Source organism: Anolis sagrei, chromosome 6 (genome assembly GCF_037176765.1).
Source record: "Anolis sagrei isolate rAnoSag1 chromosome 6, rAnoSag1.mat, whole genome shotgun sequence".
Classification (NCBI taxonomy): Eukaryota; Metazoa; Chordata; class Lepidosauria; order Squamata; family Dactyloidae; genus Anolis; species Anolis sagrei.
The window spans coordinates 84,865,418-84,889,248 of NC_090026.1; the positions used below are offsets into that span (position 1 = coordinate 84,865,418).

General features: G+C 41.0%; 2 protein-coding genes and 1 long non-coding RNA gene across 3 annotated transcripts in view; 2 read left to right on the forward strand and 1 right to left on the reverse strand.

Annotated features, from left to right (window-relative positions):
• The window catches only part of NGLY1 (N-glycanase 1), a 29,211-nt gene extending 20,686 nt beyond the window's left edge, over positions 1 to 8,525 (forward strand). The window contains exons 10-12 of the mRNA XM_060781902.2: positions 3,761 to 3,946; positions 5,443 to 5,620; positions 6,844 to 8,525. Of these exons, the coding sequence (XP_060637885.2) occupies positions 3,761 to 3,946; positions 5,443 to 5,620; positions 6,844 to 7,016 (537 nt within the window). The 3' untranslated portion in view covers positions 7,017 to 8,525. The remainder of the gene's footprint in view (positions 1 to 3,760; positions 3,947 to 5,442; positions 5,621 to 6,843) is intronic.
• Positions 5,212 to 21,935, reverse strand: LOC132778690 (uncharacterized). Its single transcript, XR_009631764.2, has 2 exons — positions 21,762 to 21,935; positions 5,212 to 5,655 (listed from the first exon to the last, which is right to left on the reverse strand). It is a non-coding gene; the product is annotated as an uncharacterized lncRNA (long non-coding RNA).
• TOP2B (DNA topoisomerase II beta) overlaps positions 21,142 to 23,831 on the forward strand; it is a 59,774-nt gene continuing 57,084 nt past the window's right edge. The window contains exon 1 of the mRNA XM_067470229.1: positions 21,142 to 21,768. Within this exon, the coding sequence (XP_067326330.1) occupies positions 21,670 to 21,768 (99 nt within the window). The 5' untranslated portion in view covers positions 21,142 to 21,669. The remainder of the gene's footprint in view (positions 21,769 to 23,831) is intronic.

Sequence of the window (23,831 nt, forward strand, 5' to 3'; positions counted from 1 at the left end):
AATTTCATAATGATTTCATGAGATCATCCCTTGCACATTCAGATTGTATTAGGAGCCAGTCTGGCTATAGAAATTACTTCGCATTCTAATTTCTTTCCTGGACATCATTGTGCTGATTACACTATGTGACAAAATTTGAAAAAAAAATCTGTTCCTCATTTGAAAGTGTTATTTCCTGTTTAATTGTGTGGTACTTGCTTTGAAAGTAGTTGTTATACTCTAGAAATTTTGTTCTTGTGGCTGCCACAATCTAGGTTGAATTGGTTGAGAAAAAATAGGACAAGTGCAAAGAAGCCAGAATGGATGTCCAAAGAACTTCTAACTGTGCTAAGACACAAAAGAGACATGCACAAGAAGTAGAAAAAGGGAGAAATCACCAAAGAAGAATTCAAACAAATAGCCAACACCTGTAGGGAAAAGGTCCGCAAGGCTAAAGCACAAAACGAGCTCAGACTTGCAGGGACATTAAAAACAATAAAAAGGGCTTCTATTCTTATGTCAGTAGAAAAAGGAAAAACAAGGAGGCGACAGGACCTCTTCGCGGAGAAGATGGGGCAATGCTGACAGGGGATAGGGAAAAGGCAGAACTACTTAATGCCTTCTTTGCCTCGGTCTTCTCACAAAAAGAGAGTCTTCAACCTCAGCAAGATGGAGGACATCCAACCCCAAATTGGGAAAGAAGTCGTCCAGGAATACCTGGCCGCTGTTAATGAGTTCAAGTCCCCAGGGCCAGATCAACTACACCCCAGAGTATTGAAGGAACTAGCGGAAGTCATTTCGGAACCATTGGCAATCATCTTTGAGAGTTCTTGGAGAACGGGAGAAGTTCCAGCAGATTGGAGGAGGGCCAATGTGGTCCCAATCTTCAAGAAGGGAAAAAAGGATGACCCAAACAACTACCGTCCGGTCAGCCTCACGTCGATACCGGGCAAGATTCTGGAAAAGATTGTTAAGGAAGCGGTCTGCAAACACTTAGAAACAAATGCAGTCATCGCTAATAGTCAACATGGATTTATCAAAAACAAGTCATGCCAGACTAATCTGATCTCTTTCTTCGATAGAGCTACAAGCTGGGTAGATGCGGGGAATGCCGTGGATGTAGCATACCTGGATTTCAGTAAGGCCTTCGACAAGGTCCCCCATGACCTTCTGGCAAGGAAACTAGTCCAATGTGGGCTAGGCAAAACTACGGTGAGGTGGATCTGTAATTGGTTAAGTGGACGAACCCAGAGGGTGCTCACTAATGCTTCCTCTTCATCTTGGAAAGAAGTGACAAGTGGAGTGCCGCAGGGTTCCGTCCTGGGCCCGGTCCTGTTCAACATCTTTATTAATGACTTAGATGAAGGGCTAGAAGGCATGATCATCAAGTTTGCAGACGACACCAAATTGGGAGGGATAGCCAATAGTCCAGAGGACAGGAGCAGAATTCAAAACGATCTTGACAGATTAGAGAGATGGGCCAAAACTAACAAAATGAAGTTCAACAGTGACAAATGCAAGATACTCCACTTTGGCAGAAAAAATGAAATGCAAAGATACAGAATGGGGGACGCCTGGCTCGAGAGCAGTACGTGTGAAAAAGATCTTGGAGTCCTCGTGGACAACAAGTTAAACATGAGCCAACAATGTGATGTGGCGGCAAAAAAAGCCAATAGTATTTTGGCCTGCATCAATAGGAGCATAGTGTCTAGATCTAAGGAGAGAGATGTTGACAAGCTGGAATGTGTCCAGAGGAGGGCGACTAAAATGATCAAGGGTCTGGAGAACAAGCCCTATGAGGAGCGGCTTAGGGAACTGGGAATGTTTAGCCTGAAGAAGAGAAGGCTGAGAGGAGACATCATAGCCATGTATAAATATGTGAGAGGAAGCCACAGGGAGGAGGGAGCAAGCTTGTTTTCTGCTTCCTTGGAGACTAGGACGCGGAACAATGGCTTCAAACTACAAGAGAGGAGATTCCATCTGAACATTAGGAAGAACTTCCTGACTGTGAGAGCCGTTCAGCAGTGGAACTCTCTGCCCCGGAGTGTGGTGGAGGCTCCTTCTTTGGAAGCTTTTAAGCAGAGGCTGGATGGCCATCTGTCAGGGGTGATTTGAATGCAATATTCCTGCTTCTTGGCAGGGGGTTGGACTGGATGGCCCATGAGGTCTCTTCCAACTCTTTGATTCTATGATTCTATGAGACTATGAGATATTCATTGAAAAACTATAGCAAAAATGTGCTGCGGGATGTCCCACAAAAACAGAGTTTTAGCAGTTTAATAATTTTTTTTCTGTGTTTATATGATAGAACCAATTAGGAAATTACATTTATAACCCAGAAACATAAATCGTGTTACATAGTGTTATTGTGGCCCTCTGTGATGGAAGATCAGGATGAGGAGTGAGAAAAATGCAAGCAGTAAAGTTCAGCTTTCCATGTTAGAATATCTGGACATGGCATGGGAAAAGAACATGAATAAATATAAGAGAGATAATGAGTGGGTTCAGACTCTTGAATATCCTCCGTCTTTACAAGTATTCAGATAGAACCAGCTCACACGAACGTCTGCACTTTCAGAACCCAACAGTCACTTCATCCTTCATACAACTTGAAAACTCATTTGGAGTTCCCTTGTTGAATAAATTCATATGCAAATTGGTCCAGTGAGCTGCTTACAATAGACTGCAAAGAGTGAAGTCATAATGCAAAGTAGGTTTAATCATTGGTCTTTTGGGATAGGGTCTGCTAAAGAAGCAGGATTTCAAGAATGTTGCAGTTTGAGAAGACTAAAATAGAGATGGACAGTTGTAATTATGCAGAACAAGTGTGGCAGGAACACAAAAGTAGAGATAAACATGGGGGAAGTGGTATAGGGTAAAAACTGAGAATCAGGCAGTATTGAAATCTTTGCCAATAATTAAGGGGTGACGGGAGCATTTATGTCTTATATTTATTTATCAATAATGCACCTGGGAGGCCTTCCCAGAGGTTTTAGAGCAGTGGTTCCCAGCCTTTTTTTGACCAGGGCCTACTTTAACCAGAGCCCACTTGACCAGGGACCACTCTCCAACATTAATACCAAAAGGGGTGGAGCTGGTTACCTCTGCAGAAAGGAGTGGAAATAAAATAAAATATATAAAGAAGAAGGAGGTTCGCGGACCGGATTTTTGTTCTTGCAGCCCACAGTTTGAGAACCACTGTTTTAGACTAAAGTCTCTGGGAGGAGTAGGGACCATAGCAATAATAAAAGACAGAAAACAAATAGACAAATAGACAGTAATCACTGTCCTAAAACTCCTGTAATAGTTAACTAAAATAAATTAAAACACAATAGATCTTGATTAAATAATAAGTTTTGTAAAATGGGATTAAATTACAAAATAAAAACAGGGGGAGTAGAGTGACAAGTGCAAAAGAATCAGTTGGAGAATCTAGATAAATTCAAGGAAAACATCACTAAAGGCAGAAGTAATCCAAATAATACCATAAATGAGGTGTTTTTTTAAAAAATATATCAGTTGTACTGAATGAGGAAGAAGCAAGATAATTTTCCAATATTTTGGAGGTGAAAAAAAACCGAAGTTCAGTGTGGGATCATGTTTGCAATGTCTGCCATGTGTGGTAATACAATGGGCAACATAACCTTGTCGCTTAGCATTTGTGGACAGAGAAAGAACCATAAGTAGAAAACTTCACACATATATATGTTCTAAATTATTAGCTGCACTAATTAAATATCGAATGAAAATTTAATTTGGTATTTTGGTGTTGGTTATTTAGAGTCAAGAAGTTATTTTTACGCCAACTGTAAAAGAAAAGGCCTCAAAGCTTCTTCACCTCAGATACAACATAGTGAAAGATTGTTACACACGGATTTCCAATAATAATGAAAATATTGATGGCTGGGAGAAAGGTGTTTGGAGAATGGACTCCCTATCGAGAAAGGTCGAATCAGACTGGAAAATGGTGAGATATCTACCTAGAAATAAACCCCCCATTTGCTCCATTTTAAATGTAAGCAAACTATTAGGTTGCAAAGTTTTATTTTTGGCTCAGTTTTTCCATGTGGATTGTAATTACTCTGAGCTGGTAAAATTAATGTCAAGCTTCTAGTAAGCTGACCAAAGTAGGAATGAAAGCAAATTGCCTTTAGAACAGGATGATGAGTGGGCTACAGTTAAGAAATCAAACCTTTAAAGTGTGACATTTTGTTTTCTCAGGGCCTTCTTATAATTTTGTAAGGTGTCATCTTTCCAGAAAATTAATTTTTCAGATTCAAAGAAGAGTTTTTATATTACACATTCTGTTCTTGTTGCACACAAGGAATAATTAAAAGTGCCCTTGTTTGATATATGTATTCCCCATTGGTAGAGAGCCCAACGAAAAACAGTCAGCTTTCATTAATCACAGTCTTACTTAAGCTCATTTCCCTTTGCAAATAAATTAAATAATGATTGGAGCATGTGCCCCAACTCTCAGGAAAGATTGACAAATTGCAAGATGAAGAAGGAAGTGTTTTTAACAGTTATAAGCTGTAAAAAATAACCCAAACAGATGGCCTGACCTAGCATCAGGCCTTGTCCTTGCACAATGCTTTGAATAACTGTATGCAAAGATCCCCTTGTTGAGTAATGGCTTTGCATGCAGCCCCTGATAGATGAGTGTTTCACTAGCCCCAATTGCATTAACTATTATTGCAGGTTAAGGTAAAGTTTTCCCTTGACATTAAGTCTAGTCATGTCCGACTCTGGGTGGTGGTGCTCATCTCCATTTCTAAGCCAAAGAGCCTGTGTTGTCCATAGACACCTCCAAGGTCATGTGGCCAGCATGACTGCATGGAGCACCATTACCTTCCTGCAGAAGTGGTACCTGTTGCTCTATTTACATTTGCATGTTTTTGAACTGCTAGGTTGTCAGAAACTGGGCCTGGAGCTCACCCCACTCCCAGGATTTGAACTGCCAAAGTTCAGCAGCTCAGTGGTTTAATGTGCTGTGCCACCAAGGGGTCTCACTATTGCAGGACAAGGAACTAAATCCAGTCCTGGTTCTTCATCCATCCCTTCTTCAGTTAACTTTGGCAGCAATGTTATGATAGGCGGATTTGTGTACTTAGCAGCACATGGATAACTCCTTGCAAGGAATTGGACTTTATATTTTTTTTTCAAAATCCCTAGCAGAGCAATAATTGTAATATGAAATGGGACCCAAATGATTCTATTCTAAAACCAGGATGACCTGTGAAAATTCTTCAAAGCATTACTTTATACAGCGCTTTTAAGGGTATGAGCCAGGTAAGATTTCCATCAACTGCCTCATGACAGTGTCCTGGTAATAACTGAATGGGCTTACTCCTAAATCAACCACCCAATAGCCAATAAGAGATTCACCCAATAAGAGATTCCAACTTTAAGACCCCCAGCTCAGTGCAGTGCTTCATTTGTACATTTTTCATTTCTAACTAGGTTTATTTAGCACGAAAAGAAGGATCCTTGTTGGGTTACATCAGCTGGAAATTTGAGTGTGGCTCAGTTGATCTAAAAATAGAAAACATTTCAGTCAGAACAAGCAGTCAGACGTTTCAGAGTGGAAGAGTAAGGTGGACGCTGCGTTCTGGAGACACTGTTGTCGATGTTTATGGAGGCAAGTGTGAAATTTCTGTTTCTTTGAGTGTGTACCTGCAAACAAAGCAGAACATCTAAAATTAAAAACGGATGCATCTGTGTCCCATTTTTCATATTAATATGAATAATCCAAGATTCTGTCATTCATCCTGTCAAATGTCATGGCTGGAAGCGCCATTCATTCGGGTTTGCAGAACTGAATAGTAGTATTTGCTTATGCAACAATAAGTTTGTGGTCAATGTTCATGCTAATCTTACATTGGAGTCTTATGTAAGCTTGTTCAGAACTAAACCCCACTGTGTTCATTGGGATTTATTTTTAGGTGAGTGCCTACAGTATTGCAAGACTGTATTCCTTGCTAGACTTATTTCTCTGTAGTCATGCAATTGTGTTCTTAATATGAATGGATTTAGAAAAGGAAACTGTATACATTTCTGAATACATACAGTATCAAATTGGAAAATATGGATCTGTCAAACAGTGGAATTTGCTACCCATCCAAGCAGAATTATCCAGCAGGGAACTGCAGCTGCTGACTTAATAAATGCCTTTCCATCTTTTTGCCTAACACTACAAGTAAAACACAGCCTGCTTGCTCCCCCTGCCATCCCATAACCTTCTTTGACCCACTTTTCACTCATCCACTCCCCAATGTACTTTCTGATGCAGCAACTTGCCCGTCCCTGAGGATGTGTTGGCATTGTTTGCTTTCCTAATTTCCATTCTCCCCCTGAAATCTTTTGCATGATTGCACAACAATGCATCTTGATCCTCTTCTTTTAAATGGGAATGTTTTGCATTTTCCATATTACATTCTGTCATGGAGATTGTGGCAGCTCATCTAACCCAACTTCAGTCTGGAACAGTTTAGCAGGGTAATACTTCACACACACCATTTTCCAGATGTTAGCAATGCAGATCAGATGTGTGTTAAATAGGTCTGTGACCTAGCAAAAATCCAAGAGAAGGGAAGGACTAAATGAGTTTAAATACTCAAGACACTGATGGCTCAGGATGTACATTAGAACATGCTTCACAGATTCCTAATTGGTTTCTGCATGTCTAGGAATCTTCCTGACGCAGATAATATTCTCATCTGTTTTATGAATTGCAAATTAAGATCATTGTGTTTACACTAGATAGACTAATGGTGAATGTTGCCCAAGATTTTATATTCCCTTTGCAGAGAAATACATAGATTTTAATTTGACTTTTCTGGGTTTTTTTTCTTTTTTTTATAGATAAAAGCCTTCACTCTTATCCTGATATTGCCAATGTATCAGATGTTATCTTGGAAGCAGAACTAAGTGGAGGTGATGGTGAAATTGCATGGCAACATACGCAGCTATTTAGGCAAAGTTTAAAGGAGGATGAAGACTGTTTTGAGATCATTCTAACATTTCGTGATCTTTGAGAATCTGAAAAAGATATTCAGAGAAGACATCTGCATTAAGAAAAACATTCTGGCATAAACTGTGCTTTAAAAAGAGCATACAAACTCTGTTAGAAGGTCTTGACCCAAACATTGTGTTTTTCATATTGAGAAGAAACTCTTGTTATTCATGTAAAACATAAACTCTGGAGCCTTATAAGTGTTCCTTCTAAAATATATATCAGATACTTATCAAAAGAAGAATAGATGCAAGAGTTCGCATTCAGAAAGAAGAGAAGGGTGAGACACTTTCCTGTGGTCACTTACTTGAAAGTTAGTAGTACTCAATCAAGTATGATATGCTAGGTAAAACCTGCATAGACATGGCCTGCATGGCATTTAAAGTTAGAAATTATGTTTTCTAACATCCAATTTATGTCGGAAGAAGTATTTTTAATTCTGAATGAAAAACTTAACTTCATTTAATGTTGAGTTTTGGAATTTGATTAAGAAAAATTATCCTCATGATGTTTGAAACCTTCTGTTTGCTCATTATTTTATAAATGATTTTCTTTGCCTTCATAACATTAAAATAAGGTTATGGAACCATGGAATAATGACTAACTCTTGATGTCATGTTAGTTTAATTAAGCTTTTCAAAATGAAGGGGTTTTTTTTGACAAAATAAAATTGATGTGTACACAAATGCACACAACTCACACCCATTCATAATTAAAATATGTACATTAAATATTTTCAAGAATTGTAATAAAAATATAAAGTCATTGTGTCCCTAAAATCGTTTTATGGTCTGTGATGTAAAGAAAGTCTTAAAATGTCTAAAATACAGATTTTTGATGGTCATGTTATCTAGTTTTTATGTATATTGGTACTGTATAAATCTGGATTTATCCACTGTTTTTATAAAGTTCTTAGTTAACAGCTTGATATAGACAAGCATAGCTTTGATCCATTCTAGACCCACAGATAAAGATAACTTCCGAGCTATCCTAGTGAGGCATTCATACTAAGAGATTGGCAATTGGCTTTTTTTAGTAATAAGAAAAAAAAATAGTAAGAATCCTTAACCTTCTCCCCTGCCACCAAATTTTCTAATTGCTTTAGACAGATTGTTTAGCTGCTACCTATGAAACTGAACTCCTCCCAAATAATTTTCTAGTATATTCCTTTTTAGTTTTCAGTTGCTCCTGCTAAATGGGGATTAGTAGAACATTTATTTATATTAATAGAACTTTAATTTATATTGAGGAAACATGACCAAGCACTATAAACAGCATAAATAGTGTACTTCAGTTTTAATGAAGTTGATGCCAACTACTTGTGGTCATGTTTGGAGGTATTCCTTGCCTAAAGTGCTGTTTATCCATGCCAGGTAGGTATGTACTGAGATTTCTTGGGTGTCTATGAATGTAGAAGCTGCGTTGTTGAATTCAGTGGAACTCTTCCAAGCAAATCTAGAAGTGCATGCCAATCTGGCTCTTTATTGAAGTTACTGCAAACATTCTTGAAAATACATCTAGTGTGATATCAGAGCTCTCGTTTGTCACATATTACTGAATACGTGTACTCACTTTAAAAAAATGTGCTATAGCACAAGTGTTGTTTTAGATCTATTGAAATGAATGGACTTTGCATCAGAGCAATATCTGGTGCATGATGCATCAGATGCATTAATATCAACTACCAATTACTGTAGTACTGTATTAGGTTCTATACCAAAGTTTAATTTTCTGTTGAGAGATTTCTTGTGATTTCTATCCACACTTGTTTCCCTAGGCTCTTTAGATGTAAGAGGCAGAGAGAAGTGTATATACCTGTCCTGGGTTATTAGTAAATGGTGACTAATTTATCCCATTAATTTCAATGGATTTATATACAATTAAATTCTCCTGACTGAACCCCTTGATTGGAACCAAATTTTTCATGAATGAAACTCTGCTCTTGGGTTTTATTCCAGTGGGAATCCATTTTTCCTCTCTGCATTTCTTTGCAGCTGACTGTGTCCCTAAAAAGCCTCTCTGGAGATTCAAGGAAAATTCTGAAAGAGATGTCAGAGGCAATTGATAAAAATGACAGGTTTATGATTCTTCCAAAGCTAATGCATTTATTGTTTCATTAGCTTTCTGGATTATAGTCTACTTCATGAGATAAAGAAAATAAGCTGTAGTATTGGTAAAAACGCATATAGTGAAACAGGGATACTAAAAGGTAAACAGCATACAGATTGTAATCAGAGTTATTTGTACTCCAGTCATGCAAGTCATTTTGTTGTGTGCCTTCAAGTTGTTTTTTAATTAAGACGACCCTAAAGCAAATCTCTTGCTGGGTTTTCTTGGCTAGATTTGTTCAGAGGGTTTGACTTTGCCCTTCTCTGTTCATAGTGGCCCAGTGGTGCATGCAGAAGTGTCAACTGTACAAGTGAATTCACCTCTTATCTCATTGTGCTGCATGCTGCTTGCATTAGTTGTGTTAATGATCATAGTGTTCATGCAACCACTTTGTGGAACAATGCAGCTTTTTTTTCCCTAGGAGTATTGCAGTACACACATTCCTGATGTAGTCATTTAATACTTTGGAAGGAACTACAAATGTCCATGGGCAGTGAATACAAGTTAGACCATCCGATCACTACCTGATGGAACAACTGAAACAAGTGAAAGTAAAATTTAGTTGGTTTGAAGTGTAGAGCCAAAATACAGAAAATGAATTAACCATGTACAAACTTTATATTGAATCCCTGTGGAGACATTGTTAAACCATAGAATTAGTGATGAAAGAGACCACAAGGGCCATCCCATCCAACCACATTCTGCCATGAAGGAATACACAGTCAAAACACTCCTGACAGATGATCATTTGGCCTCTGTTTTAAAACCTCCAAAGAAGTAGACCCAACCATGCCTCTGAGGCAGTATATCATCAGAAAAATGTCCTAATGTTTAGGTGGAATCTCTTTTCCTGCAGTTAACTTTTTCATTGAATATTGCATGAGGCCATCTGAAAAAAATGATAATGGTATATAAAATAGCAATTTCTCACATGTCGATTAGACACACACCTCCTATCTTGTACAGTTACAGATGATTACGTAACACCTCAGCATAAATCTTGACTCTAGCAAGCACGGATTAGGAGTGAATAATGTGTAACTGCAACATCGCAATGTAGTTTAATTGAGGTATATGCCAGATAAATGTAGCTTCTGGTTGTTTGAGAGTTACTATTAAAAATAGGCCTAATACTTACCTCATACTCTACCAAACGACAAGCTCGGTATTGACTTGATATTAATATTGAAATACAGTAATTAAAAGAAAATTAAGACAAATACATTTTACTGTAATAAAAACTGATTTTTTAAACTTAAATTATTTCATTTTTTGTCAGTTGTTTGAGAGTTTCAGTTAACTGAGATCCTGTATTTGCGAATTTAAAAAGTGTATCTTCAGTTTACCTCCCATATTCTTATGCTAATTGTATATTGGGCAGACAACGCACAGCCTATGAACCACATGCATCTCCCTACCTGCTTTTGCAAATCACCAAGTCCCTTCCCAAACATTGTGACATGGGAGCTGCTAAAAGCTGTAATTTGCCATTGAGGCACAATGTATTTGATATGTGTGCAACTTATCTATGAGTTGATCAGCACTCCCCAATCCCTACCAAAAATGCTAATCAAGGTGTGTGCTCTACCTGCTATGCTCTAAAGAAGCATAACGTTATTGCTGCCATAGAATTGTAAATTAGTAGCAAAGCAATCAGAACTGGTGGGAGTTGATCTCCCATTGAAAAAGATACAGCAGGAATGTGTTCTTTGTTTATGAAGTGACTAGTGGTCCCAAAAGTTGTTCAGAAATCCCAATCAGCTGGCAAATGAAGTAAGCATGTCCTGTATTCCTTGTTCAACTCGAACGATGCAGGAGGGCAGCACAGTTCTGGTCACAGTAAATGCCTACCTCTGAGACTAGAAGTTTGGTGTTCCCAAGCAATTTTTAAATTAGTTTACATTTCTCCTGTTCTGTGAGTCTATAAACCTGCAGAACAACACTGGAGCATAGAAGAAATTCCCACAACCTCCATTAGTTGTACCAATTTTCATAGTTTGAGGTGGTACCTGGATTTAGAAGAGCTGGTTTCTCCAGCTTGTGGCACAGTTTATTCCATGATACTTGGTTAAAAAGTATATACGTGTGTTCAGTAAAGGAACAGCGTATAGATCTGTGTCAAACACCATAGGAACATGCTAAACTGAAAGCTGTAGTACTGGTTTGACAAAGCAACCTAGAACTTAATTAGGTATCTGCTTGAATTTGTGCCTTGGGTAACACAAAACTGCCACAGCTTGAACTTGATTTCTTATGGATACGTGAACATGTCTCATCCTATTCCTCTCATGATCTGATGTGCTGTTGCTCAGCACAATAAGAAACCATTACTCAGTGGGACCTATTACATTAACAAGCACAGGACATTTTTGGTCAGTGCAAGCCTTAACAGGTTTATTTTGATGTAAGTTTTACAGTTTCCCAGGATGGGATTCGTACTTACAAATGATTCATAGTTAAAAATGGGGGGGGGGGGGGGGACAGGAAGGGAGAGCCATCTACCTCTAGGTTGGGAAATTCACTCCTGAAAGAGTTAAAAGGTGTCTCCACTGAAGCTTTCCAACTAATCCTTATTTCTAGCACAAGCCAAATTTTTCAAAATCTAACTATCACAGGTACATAAAGTGAGGTGAAATCTTCTGAACAGGGGCAGAGATGGCAAAACCAACACCACAGGCTATCCAAAGCTAAAGTGTGTGTGTGTGTGTCTGCCATTACACTTACAAAATTTACCTGTTCTGACTTACATACAAATTCAACTTAAGGACAAACCTACAGAACCTATCTTGTTCATAACTTGGCAACTATCTTTATTTGGCATTAATACTTTGATTTTTAAAATTATGCCAGCAGTGCTTCAAAGCCTAGAAATAAGACAGTTAGAAAGAACATTGTCTTTTTTACAGGTAAAAGTATAGACAGATGTCAGTCCCAGCATGTGGAATAAAGTTGTAAATGGGCTGGAGTGGGCATGCTCTGTTTTTTGTGATGTGCCCCATATCTTGATTTTTCAAAAATCATGCTGTTCCCAATTTGATGAAAATTTGAGTCTGACATATGGAGCTTGTGAGCTTAACTGGGAGCCATCCTACCTTTTCTCCCAAAGTTTTATATTTGCCCATTCCCAAATAGTGTTTGTTGGAATATTGAGGTTGGGTGTATACAGTCCATAGTATAGATGCTGTCTGACATTGGAAGCTATGCAGGGTCAGCGATGGTTAATACTTGGATGGGAGACCACCAAGTAACACCAGGTGCGGGAAGCTGTATTTCAGAGGAAGAAACTGGCAAAACCATTTTGAATATTCCTTGCATAAGAAACCCCTATAAAATTGATGGGGTTGCCATAAATTGACAGCCGGATTGAAGCCACATAATACACAGTTACATAGAGGTATAAGCTCTTGAAGTATAAATGTTCTGATACCTGGGGATGTTTGGATGCAAAATTAATAAATGGTGGAAATATTGTAGCTAGAAGGGCAGGGAGTATAGTTAAGCGCATCTGGATTGCACCCTTGTTTTTGTTTTTTTAAGTATTCACTTTAAAGACATGATGCGGTTTGGGGGGGGGGGGGGATCCGGTCTTCTCTACAGTTTTTCTGGCAATGAGATACAAAAGAGCAGCAGAAGTAACAAATCTCCAAGCTAGATATAAAGTTTCTTTACCTGAATGGTTTTCAGTGCCACTCTAAGGCAATTATATTTTCTCTCTCAGTGAAACAAGCTTAAGCTCTAGTTACAGCAACTGTTCGCATACAACAGCTGGTGACCATACACAAGGTGTGAATGCCCATGCATGTCAAAGGGTGAATCTAGGCATACATCCAAGCATACAATCAATGCCAATGTAAGCAATGTGATATGGATGAGTACCAGCCACCATATCTGTATCTGATTTGACTGTGTTTATATATATGTGGGAGGGCCTGAAGTAAGGTCAGTCCAATACTCCAGTTTAAATGTTTATCTGATTTTATTATTTAGATAGGTTGAATTTCTTTCTTAAGGCTAGCCTGCAGTAAAATTATAGCAGAGATACTGAATTCATACACTGGCCAGCTGCACATCCTCTTCTCATGAGTAGTGTGTCTAGATGGCTTTTAGTTACACAACTCTAAGCACACTTGGATTCAGCCAGTTACTTTACATCTGCATCCAAGGCTGATTTTTGACACTGAACTGTTTTGTTGCCCTTGTAGATAGTCTTTGCAATCAGAGTGACAGCGAGAGTCTTGCTTTGTAGTATTATTCACAGCTACTGTTATAGTTATGTCCCCCATGGCATCATTGTGAATTATCTGTCTGGGAATGTGTATAAACTAAAGGAACAGCATGGGATTCTAACTTGGAACTTATTATCCATAGCATAGTGTTTCCCAAGGGTCTATTTTATTCACCACAGAATGCAACTTAAATATGAAACTACATTGTGAAATTATTAGATTTAGGCTGCATCTACACTACCATATAATGCAGTTTCAAACTGTATTATACGGTCAGTGTAGACTCATGCAGTTCAGTGAAGTTAAATTGTAATATATTAATTTACATTGCCATATAATGCAGTTTCAAACTACATTATATGGCAGTGTCAATGGGGCCTCAGAGTTAGGTATCATCGCTATGCTAAAAATTCCAGGATAGTTCTTTTTTCCATGTTAATCAGAAATATGATGGTAAAAGAGAGCTAAGAAATGGAAACCAGAGGTGCATCTACATTGTTGAATACAGCATGCCATCATTTTAACTGGTATGGCTCAATGCTTTGGTATCATGGGAGTTGTAGTTTTGCATTATCTGCCAAAAACTGCTGGTTCCTTACCAAAATTACAATTTCCAAGATTCCATAGCACTGAGCCAGAATTATTAAAATGGTGCCAAACTGCATTAATAATACAGTGCAGATGCACCCTTAATCCAGATAAATTAGAACTGCTGTTAACTGGTCAAGGGATGAAACATTTTGCTTATGCTGCTTGGAGCTATACACTAGTCTCCCTCTACATTAAAAGTGGACATGGGCTGCAGGGTGGCCACATGATTGAGGGCTGCACTTCCGATTTTTGTTGCTGCTGGTGGTGAGGGTAAACCTTTTTTTAGTTAAAATGTATTTAAAAGTGCAGATATTAAAAGCAGATAAACCATATTTCTAAAAAGAATGATGAAATATTTTTAATTATTTAATTTTTAAAAATTCTTTAAGGAAAAATTCCTCTCAGATACTTTAGTTGTCTACAGTTAGTATAACACTGACAATAATGATGATTACTATAGAATGATAAGCAACTAGGCTAACTGTGATATTGATTACTTCATTGATTCTAGTACGTGTGGTTCCTTTTCCCATTCTCTATAGTGTGTTAAGTGGCTGAGTTTCAACAGTAAACTACTATGTCAATTTTAAGGAAAGAACACAGGGAATATAAAAGAGAAGCTGCGCTTTATCCACACCTCCTTTAAATAGTAGATTTTTAGCTTTATTGTGTTTTAGAATTAACTGTCAACACTAGATAAGCATTCATGGCTCAAAGCATCTTCTACCAATTTTTAGACAATTGCACCAGCTCACTCCCCTCAAGATAAATATATTTGTATTGTGACATAGATGAGTAGAAACTTCATCTAGTTCAAAAGTAACACAACAGCCTGACTTCTGACTGATACAATACTGAGGTTAAAATGAATACATTATATTCCACTGAATACCTGAATCAACCGTTAAGCTAGGGTCTCTAAATCCTGTGGTCTATGGGTGGGTTTTTAGTAGCTGTGAACTGGGTGCAAAAACTTTAAAAATAAATTTAGGAATGTGGAGTGTTGTGTGGTTTTCGGGTTGTATAGCAGCATTTTTGCCTGCAACTATAGCTGGCATCTTCAGAGGATCTGAAGATTTGATAATTATTTGATGTCCTTCCTCCTACTTCAAACTTTTCTTGACATAATTTATTTACAAGTATAAATGTAACCTCATCAAGCATTAACCATAACATTCCCATTCCAGACTATGTGTGTGAAGGTTATCAATCCCCAAAACTATAAATAAATAGTATGAAAAATTCTTCGTATTCATGTGCATTTTTCTCAGGGCCAGTGTCTCTGTAACTCCTCTGATATTTAATAAAAGTAAAGAATTATTTCTTTACTTGACTTGGAAATAAAATGGTCAGGTTGCTAGCAACCAAGAAGAGATATTTCCAAAATTTGTGTTTACCACAGCAAGAAAGGAACTGGAAACAAGTCAGATAACTTATTACCTCTAAATCATTAATTTATTTCTGCTTCCTTTTTTTCCCTTTACATTTACATTCCTACAAATCTCTAGTTATATTGAATATTGAAGGGTGCTATGTAAAATACTTTGGACAGAAAAAATTGCTTATACAGATTTTAAAAACGTTTGCTTATTTTATTTTTGACTTGCTTTCCATTTAAGGCAGCTTGGGAAGAGAAAGTGAAATCATATTCTTAGTTATTACACTTTCTTGCACAAACATTGTTTAACATCTTTACTAATGATCAGCCGCAGCAACCACCCACAAAGAGCTGATGACCTTGGCCCAACAACACGAGCAAAAGATTTTGAAACAGTCGAGAACCAACTTACTATTGCTTTGAAATATCTCTCCAGTTACTTCAAAGATAACCACCTGATGCTTAACCCTGCCAAGACACAAGTGTGTGCTTTCTATCTACGTAACCAAGAAGCCAACAGGAAACTGAAAGTTACCTGGGAAGGCCAAGAGCTTGAACACTGTTTCCATCCTAAATGTCTTGGTGTCACCTTAGATCGAACACTAACATTTTGGAAACACTATATGAACACCAAGCACAAAGTAGCTGCATGCAATAACATTCTGCAGAAACTTACTGGCAGTGCATGGGGTGCAGACCCAAAATTAATAAGAATATCCACTCTGGCCTTGTCTTACTCAACTGCTGAGTATACCTGCCCTTTTTGGCACGAGTGTGCCCACGTGAAGCAGGTGAACATAGAATTGAACAAAATATGCAGAATAATCACAGGATGTCTCAAACCAAAACCTGTTAATAGACTCTACAAGCAAGCTGGTATCCACTCCCCCCCCCCCCCCATGTGCAATGGGAAGATGCTGCTAACTGTGAGAGAAATAAGGTTGAATGCTGTGAAAGTCATCCACTGCATGGCTTTCAGCCTCCTCCCAGTAGACTAAAATAAAGGAAAAGCTTCATGAGAACCACCATTCCCCTTAATGTCCCCCCAGCAATAGCAAGATTATCCCTCTGGGCGGCTAAACCAGGAAATCCCAATGGGATGGCCTCCCAGGAGGGTCAAACCAAGAACGGGCAACTTGGGAGTCCCTGAACAGACTCAGAAGTAGAGTGGGCAGATCAAAAGACATCCTGGCAAAATGGCACTACCTAGAATAGGGGTCCTCAAACTAAGGTCCGGGGGCTGGATACGGCCCTCCAAGGTCATTTACCTGGCCCTTGCTCAGGGTCAACAGGAAACGACTTGAATGAACACAACAACAACAACAATCCTATCTCATCAGCCAAAAGTGGGCCCACACTTCTCATTGAAATACTAATAAGTTTCTATTAGTTAAAATTGTTCTTTGTTTTAATTAGTGTATTGTTTTTAAGTGTTTTTTGCACTACAAATAAGATATGTGTAGTGTGTATAGGAATTCATTCATGGTTTTTTTTTTTCAAATTATAATCCGGCCCTCCAACAGTTTGAGGGACTGTGACCTGGTCCTCTGTTTAAAAAGTTTGAGGACCCCTGACCTAGAAGAATCCTCCACCTTGTGCGACTGTGGAGCAGAACAAACAACTCCGCACCTGTATGTTTGTCCACAATGCCCTGCTTCATGTACAGAAAAAGAATTGTTTAAAGATACAGACAATGCGGTTGCTGTTGCCTGTTTTTGGTCGGAAAATATTTAGCCACTTGTGCTCCTTCTATTTTTATCAGTTTTATACTGATTTATGCAATGATTTTGATACGAAATAAATAAGTTATTACACTTCAGATTGTTCTTGCTACAAGATTTCAAAGTCAGGGAAAATAAACTTGATTTTCGTTTCATGTGCACAGAGTGTCTTTTTCTTTAGTGCATTATTTACCAAATTGTTTCAATTACAGTATTAGATTTACCTAAATCAGACTCATCACAGCAGCTGGTGATACCGAGCACAGCTCAGACCTCTGCTTTTAAATTAATCTGACCTGCAGCAGGGAGTTCCGCAGTTCCTGGAAGCAAAGATTGGGCCAAACTGATGAAATGTGCCCCAACAGCGAGCTCAACCAGGGACTCAAAACAGACCTGCGCTTTCTCTTTTCACTTTCCTACTCAGCTCCAACTTTGTAACAAAGCCCAAATAAAGATTAATGAAACTGCAACTTTTAACTCTCTGGATTGATACTTTGTGTCTTTCCTTGCCTGAACTGCCTAAATGCATGAAACTAACCTTTTCCAGGCCGCAGGAGACTGCAGGCCTGCCCGGGATGCCTTTCTGGTGTTCCGGGGAGGCCGAATCTACGTTTCTCTAACTGCGGATACTGAATCTCCCCTTTTGGGCCCCAGTATCCGCGCGAGGGCGAATTGTCTCCATTTTGATGGCATATTTTTCCTAGCTTAATTCTACCCCTATCTGCTATCTCACTTTTTGCATTTCGGACTTCTACTCTTGGGAAATAATCATTTAATTCTTAAGAATATATTTTGCAAGAAACAGCTGATTGTCAAAAAAGCCGGCTCCATTGCTTCTGCGCTCCGCCATCTCATCGCCTCCGCCAGACCCCTGCCCCTGAAGACTTGCCGTGGCTATCCCATGAGGCTCGTGGGGAAGAGCCTGGCCTGGAGGTCCCAGTCCTTGGAGGGAGTTATAGTTTCCCAAGGACAAAAGACCAACTTGATCTTGGCGTTGCAGGAATCCATCCTTTGGCTCAGTGGAAATAATCAGACACCTTTTTGAGACTTTTGGACTTTTTTTCCCCATTCTTTTTTGGCTCCTATGAACTCATTCCCTACATATGAATTACCCCACCTGAACCATGGACTCATGTCTTAATAAAGTTATATTAATCAATTTCTCTGGCGGATGGGGGGAGGAAAGGGAGGTTGATATGAATTCCTCTGGATTCCTGTTTCTTTTCCCATGTATTTTTCCTTGGCACCCAACCCCTCGCCCCTTCATCGTGAGGGGGACACATCAAGGGAGCAGCCAGCTGTTGGAGGGGCAATCAGAGGCAACAAAAGAAACCCATATCTTGACTCTGGCATGAACAATAGAACTCAGACTTCCTATTTGATTTCAAAGCAGGGCCATCAGGCTGGAATTTCCTTTTGCCAACTTTTTGGTCATTTCACAATAGGGGCGAGACATCCCTCAGGAGGTCGCCTTCCCAATTTTTGTTTACTTCATTCAAAACCAGACATTCCCCAAGCCTTTCCTTTGTGGCTTATCAGATGGTAGCAGGAAGACCAGGATAGAATAATCAATGATCATCACAAATCCCATTAAGGGCAATAGGTTGGGCATCGCACCCATTAATTCATTCACCGGCTCATTGTTTCTGCTTCGTCCTGCCTCACTTCTCCTGATTCGCCAGGGCGCTGAAGCGGGGGGAGTCCTCCCATTGGCTCCTGCGCAGCGAGGGAGTTCTGCAATTGGCTCAGGTGCAGGGCGGGCGGCCGCGCCTCCTCCCAGCTGGAATCACATCAGCCAATCAGCTGTGAGCCGGGCGGAAGGCGGGGGCAGGAATTTTGAACTTTCAAACCTGTAGATTCCTATAAAAATGCCTCTGATCTCTGTACTGGTATGCTTTGTAGGCGAATTATTGCTACATCGCATCCTTTTCAGCTAAATCGCTAATAAAACCACCTCGGTGCCTTTTCTTCAACTTTGGTGAGCTTTACTTTGAATTTAATAAAACTGCTGAAATCAGGCTTCTCTGGCTCGCCAAAGTAGCGGACCCTCTTTGGTGCGGTCTCAGGGTCCCTCCTCCTGGGGAATCATAGAATCATAGAATCAAAGAGTTGGAAGAGACCTCGTGGGCCATCCAGTCCAACCCCCTGCCAAGAAGCAGGAATATTGCATTCAAATCACCCCTGACAGATGGCCATCCAGCCTCTGCTTAAAAGCTTCCAAAGAAGGAGCCTCCACCACACTCCGGGGCAGAGAGTTCCACTGCTGAATGGCTCTCACAGTCAGGAAGTTCTTCCTAATGTTCAGATGGAATCTCCTCTCTTGTAGTTTGAAGCCATTGTTCCGCGTCCTAGTCTCCAAGGAAGCAAAAAACAAGCTTGCTCCCTCCTCCCTGTGGCTTCCTCTCACATATTTATACATGGCTATCATATCTCCTCTCAGCCTTCTCTTCTTCAGGCTAAACATGCCCAGTTCCCTAAGCCACTCCTCATAGGGCTTGTTCTCCAGACCCTTGATCATTTTAGTCGCCCTCCTCTGGACACATTCCAGCTTGTCAATATCTCTCTTGAATTGTGGTGCCCAGAATTGGACACAATATTCCAGGTGTGGTCTAACCAAAGCGGAATAGAGGGGTAGCATTACTTCCCTAGATCTAGACACTATGCTCCTATTTATGCATGCCAAAATCCCATTGGCTTTTTTTGCTGCCACATCACATTGTTGGTTCATGTTTAAGGTATGGTGAGATGGAGAAACCCTGCATGACATACACTTGGTTTTCCACATTTGCAAATTTAACTTTAATTGACTAATACGTATCTCTAGAAATCTTTAGATCCTTCACTATAACTCAGATGGTAAGAGCTCGGAATGTGGTGGAGTCTCCTTCTCTGGAAGACCCTCCTAAAGCTTCTATCGGCTTCACTGGTACTTTATATTAAGACAGAGGCTCTAACCATACTGACTCACCTACAAACAAGAACTAGGAAAAAATACTTTTTGGATTACAATCCCCAGAATCCTCTGCCATGTCATCTGAGTAATCCTGGGAGTTGTAGTTATAGAAGGTAAATGTCCCAAACTCTTGTCAAGAAGCGAGTCAACTTCCTTCTGAATTTTGCAAGTAAAGACATCACTTGATCTACTACATCACCATGCTACGGAATTATGTAAGTTGTAGTTTTTAAAGTTCTGTGGCCTTTCTGTCCCGAAGGGCACTTGTGCCCCACTAAATCACAATTCCCATGATTCCATGGCAGTTAAAAGTAGTGTCAAACTGCATTCATGTGACCTAGGCCTGGGTCAACTTTGGCCCTCCAGGTGTTTTAGACTTCAACTCCCACAATTCCTCACAGCATCAGACCCTTTCCTTTTCCCCCTCAGTCAAGCGACTGAGGGGGCAAAGGAAGGGACCTGAAGCTGTGAGGTGGAAAAGGAAGGGGCCTAGGGCTGTGAGGAATTGTGGGAGTTGAAGTCTAAAACTCCTGCAGTGCTGGAGTTAGCCTAGGCCTGGTGTAGATGCACCCAGAGACTTCCTTCCTGCGGCCTATGCTTGCAGCCCCATCTTAGGGCGCGTCTACACTCAGCCTTCTTCGTGTGCTTAACTTATAGCAGCCATGGCGAACCCATTTCGACGTCGGAGTCGGGGCGGCACCTTCCCGGCAGAGCCGGCCTCGCTGTTGCCACGCGGGGTGACGAGGGTATCCCCATTTCAGTATTCTTTTTACCGATTGGCCGACGAGGACAACCTCTCGCTCGCCATTGGCCGGTGGATCCAGAAGGGGCGGAGCAAGGGCGCTCGGAGGCTACACCAGTGACGCCGGACGCAGAGCCGCGCAGTTATTGTCTGACGGGGATTAGGCCTCGGCGAAGCCTGGGCAATCCCCCCGCGTGTCTAAAAAATTACATAGATATATATGTAGGCTTTTCACCTCCCCCAGGCCGGTTTTTCACCTTAAGAATAAAATAAACGTCCGCCTGTGTGGCCTTAAAGAGACAGAAGAAAAAAAAGGGGGGGAGGGGAGGAATGTTGTGCGCGAGCCTGCTATCGGCGCGTGAAGGGATTGGGTGCGCATGCGCTAGAAAATGTGAGCGGCGGCGGCAGGTCTCGCGCAGACTGGGTGGATGCGCGCGCATGCATGCCCGCACGCCGGCTGGCTCGCGCGCGCGCTTCCCTCCCCCACATCAGGCTGAGTGAGGGCCTGGCGGAAGAAAGAGAGAGAGAGAGGAAGGGAGGGGGAGGGGGGGTGAGAAAGAGAGCAGTCTGTGTGTGAGTGTGTGAGTGAATGGGCGTGCGCGCGCATTAGCGCGAGCGAGAGAGGCCCCCGCGCGCGCCCGGGGAGGGGTGGGGGGGACAGAAGCAGCAGCCGTAGCAGCAGCAGCAGCAGGCGCTCCGGGCCCGGTTTGAGGGAGTGAATGTGGGCGAGGGCGCGCGCTGGGTGGGAAGGAAAGCATCTCCCCGTATGTAGTAGATGCCGAAGGGACCCCCGCCCATCAGGGAAGAAAGATCTGCGCCGCGTGAGGGAAGAAGGGTGGGCGTGAGGGAGAGAGAGAGAGAGGACTGAGAGAAGAATTGAGAGGCTCTGCCTTCCCCTTTCTTTTTAATCGTTTGTATTTATAACTATTTATATACTGAGGAAAAGGCCAGGAAAATGGCAAAATCAGGAGGAGGAGGAGGAGGCGGAGGAGGAGGCGCAGGAGGAGGAGGAGCAGGAGGAGCAGGAGGCGGCAGCGGGGGTCTAACCTGGGTGGTAAGTGGACTGGCATCTCGTCTCTGCAGAGGTCTCTCTCTCTGCCTGTCTGCCTGTGTCTTTCTTCTGAGGCCTAGCCTGGAAACACAGGCGGAAGGGAGGCCTCGCAGGGAATAATGGAGGCGAAAGCAGCTTGTGGGGATGGCGGGCAGGGATGCAGGGAAGGAAAAGGGTGAAATGCACCCTTAGCGCCCTGGGAAGCAGCTTGCTCCAGGGGAGGGAGAAGGGGAAGGGGGGGGGGGGTTGTGGCCTGCAGGCTTGCTTGCTGCTTCGGAGGGTAATATAGATTTTAACTGTGAATTTGTGTTTAATTCTGTTTTACTGTTTGTATATTTGTATTTCTTAAATAGGATACTAATGCTTTTATGTCAAACAGCTTTGAGTCCTCTTTGGGGGGATAATGCAGGGTATAAATAATAATAATAATAATAATAATAATAATAAATGGTTTGAGGCCTCATTGGGGGCATTAAGCGGGGTAATAATAATAATAATAATAAATGGAGGCGCGAGACAGCCCCTGGCACTTACTGCTGCTGCTTCAGGGAAGTGTAGATTGAGTGGAGGAAGGGGACCCCTTTCCCACTGGTACTGTCTGAATCTCTTTCCAGACTGTCCATGCCGTTTCAGAGTACCTTAGCTTTATAGCAGGCATGGGTGAATTTAGGCCCTCCAGGTGGTTTGGACTGCAACTCCCACCATTCCTAACAGCCTCAGGCCCCTTCCTTTTCCCCCTCAGCCGCTTAAGGAAAGGGCCTGAGGCTGTTAGGAATGGTGGGAGTTGCAGTCCAAAACACCTGGAGGGCCTAAATTCACCCATGCCTGCTTTATAGGTGTATCCAGGAATCCAGAATTCCCCCAAACCTTTCCATATGCATGGTTGAGACAGTGGCACCTTGGTTGGATACATATTATACCAGGGGTCCACAGACTTTTCAAACAGAGGGCCAGGTCACAGTCTCTCAAACTGTTGGAGGGCCTGATTATAATTTGAAAAAACAAACAAACCATGAATGAATTCCTATGCACACATCTTATTATAATTTGAAAAAACAAACAAACCATGAATGAATTCCTATGCACACTGCACATATCTTATTTGTAGTGCAAAAAACACTTAAAAACAATACAATAATTATAATGAAGAACAATTTTAACAAATATAAACTTATTAGTATTTCAATGGGAAGTGTGGGCCTGCTTTTGGCTGATGAGATAGGATTGTTGTTGTTGTGTGCTTTCAAGTCATTTCAGACTAAGGTTGACCCTGAGCGAGGGTAAATGACCTTGGACGGCCGTATCTGCCCCCCAGGCCTTAGTTTGAAGACCCCTGTATTATACAGTCAGTTCCCAAGTTACAAACAAGATCAATTGTGTAGGTTTGTTCTTAAGTTGAAATTGTCTGTAAGTTGAAACAGGGTCATTTTATAAGTGTAACTCCAGCCAACTATACATATATGCTTTAGTTTTGGACAACATAGGCAAGGATTACCCCCACTCCCCCAGTGGCGTTTGTTTTGTTGTTTGTTGAGAAGATCTCACCTCACTTTCTGTCCCTTTCTGTGAGAATTGGATTTTGAAAAATTTGGCTTGTTGTAGAAACAAGGTTTGGTGAGAAAGCTTCAGTGGAGACACCTTTCCCCCACGATAACTCTTTTAGGAGTTCTTAACTGGGAGTAGTATATAAGTTGGATGTTTGTAACTCAGGGATTGCATGTGTGTACGTATATATATGCAGCTCTCGGTGGCGCAGTGGGTTAAAGTGCTGAGCTACTGAACTTGTTGACCGAAAGGTTGCAGGTTCATGTGTTTCTGCTGTCAGCCCCAGCTTCTGCCAACATAGCAGTTCGAAAACATGCAAATGTGAGTAGATCAATAGGTACCGTTCCAGCGGGAAGGTAACGGCCACATGACCTTGGAGGTGTCTACGGACAACTCTGGCTCTTCTGCATAGAAATGGAGATGAGCACCACACCCCAGAGTCAGACACAACTGTACTTCATGTCAAGAGAAAATCTTTACTCCTGTGTGTGTGTCTGTGTGTGTATAATATTTCAGCCAAT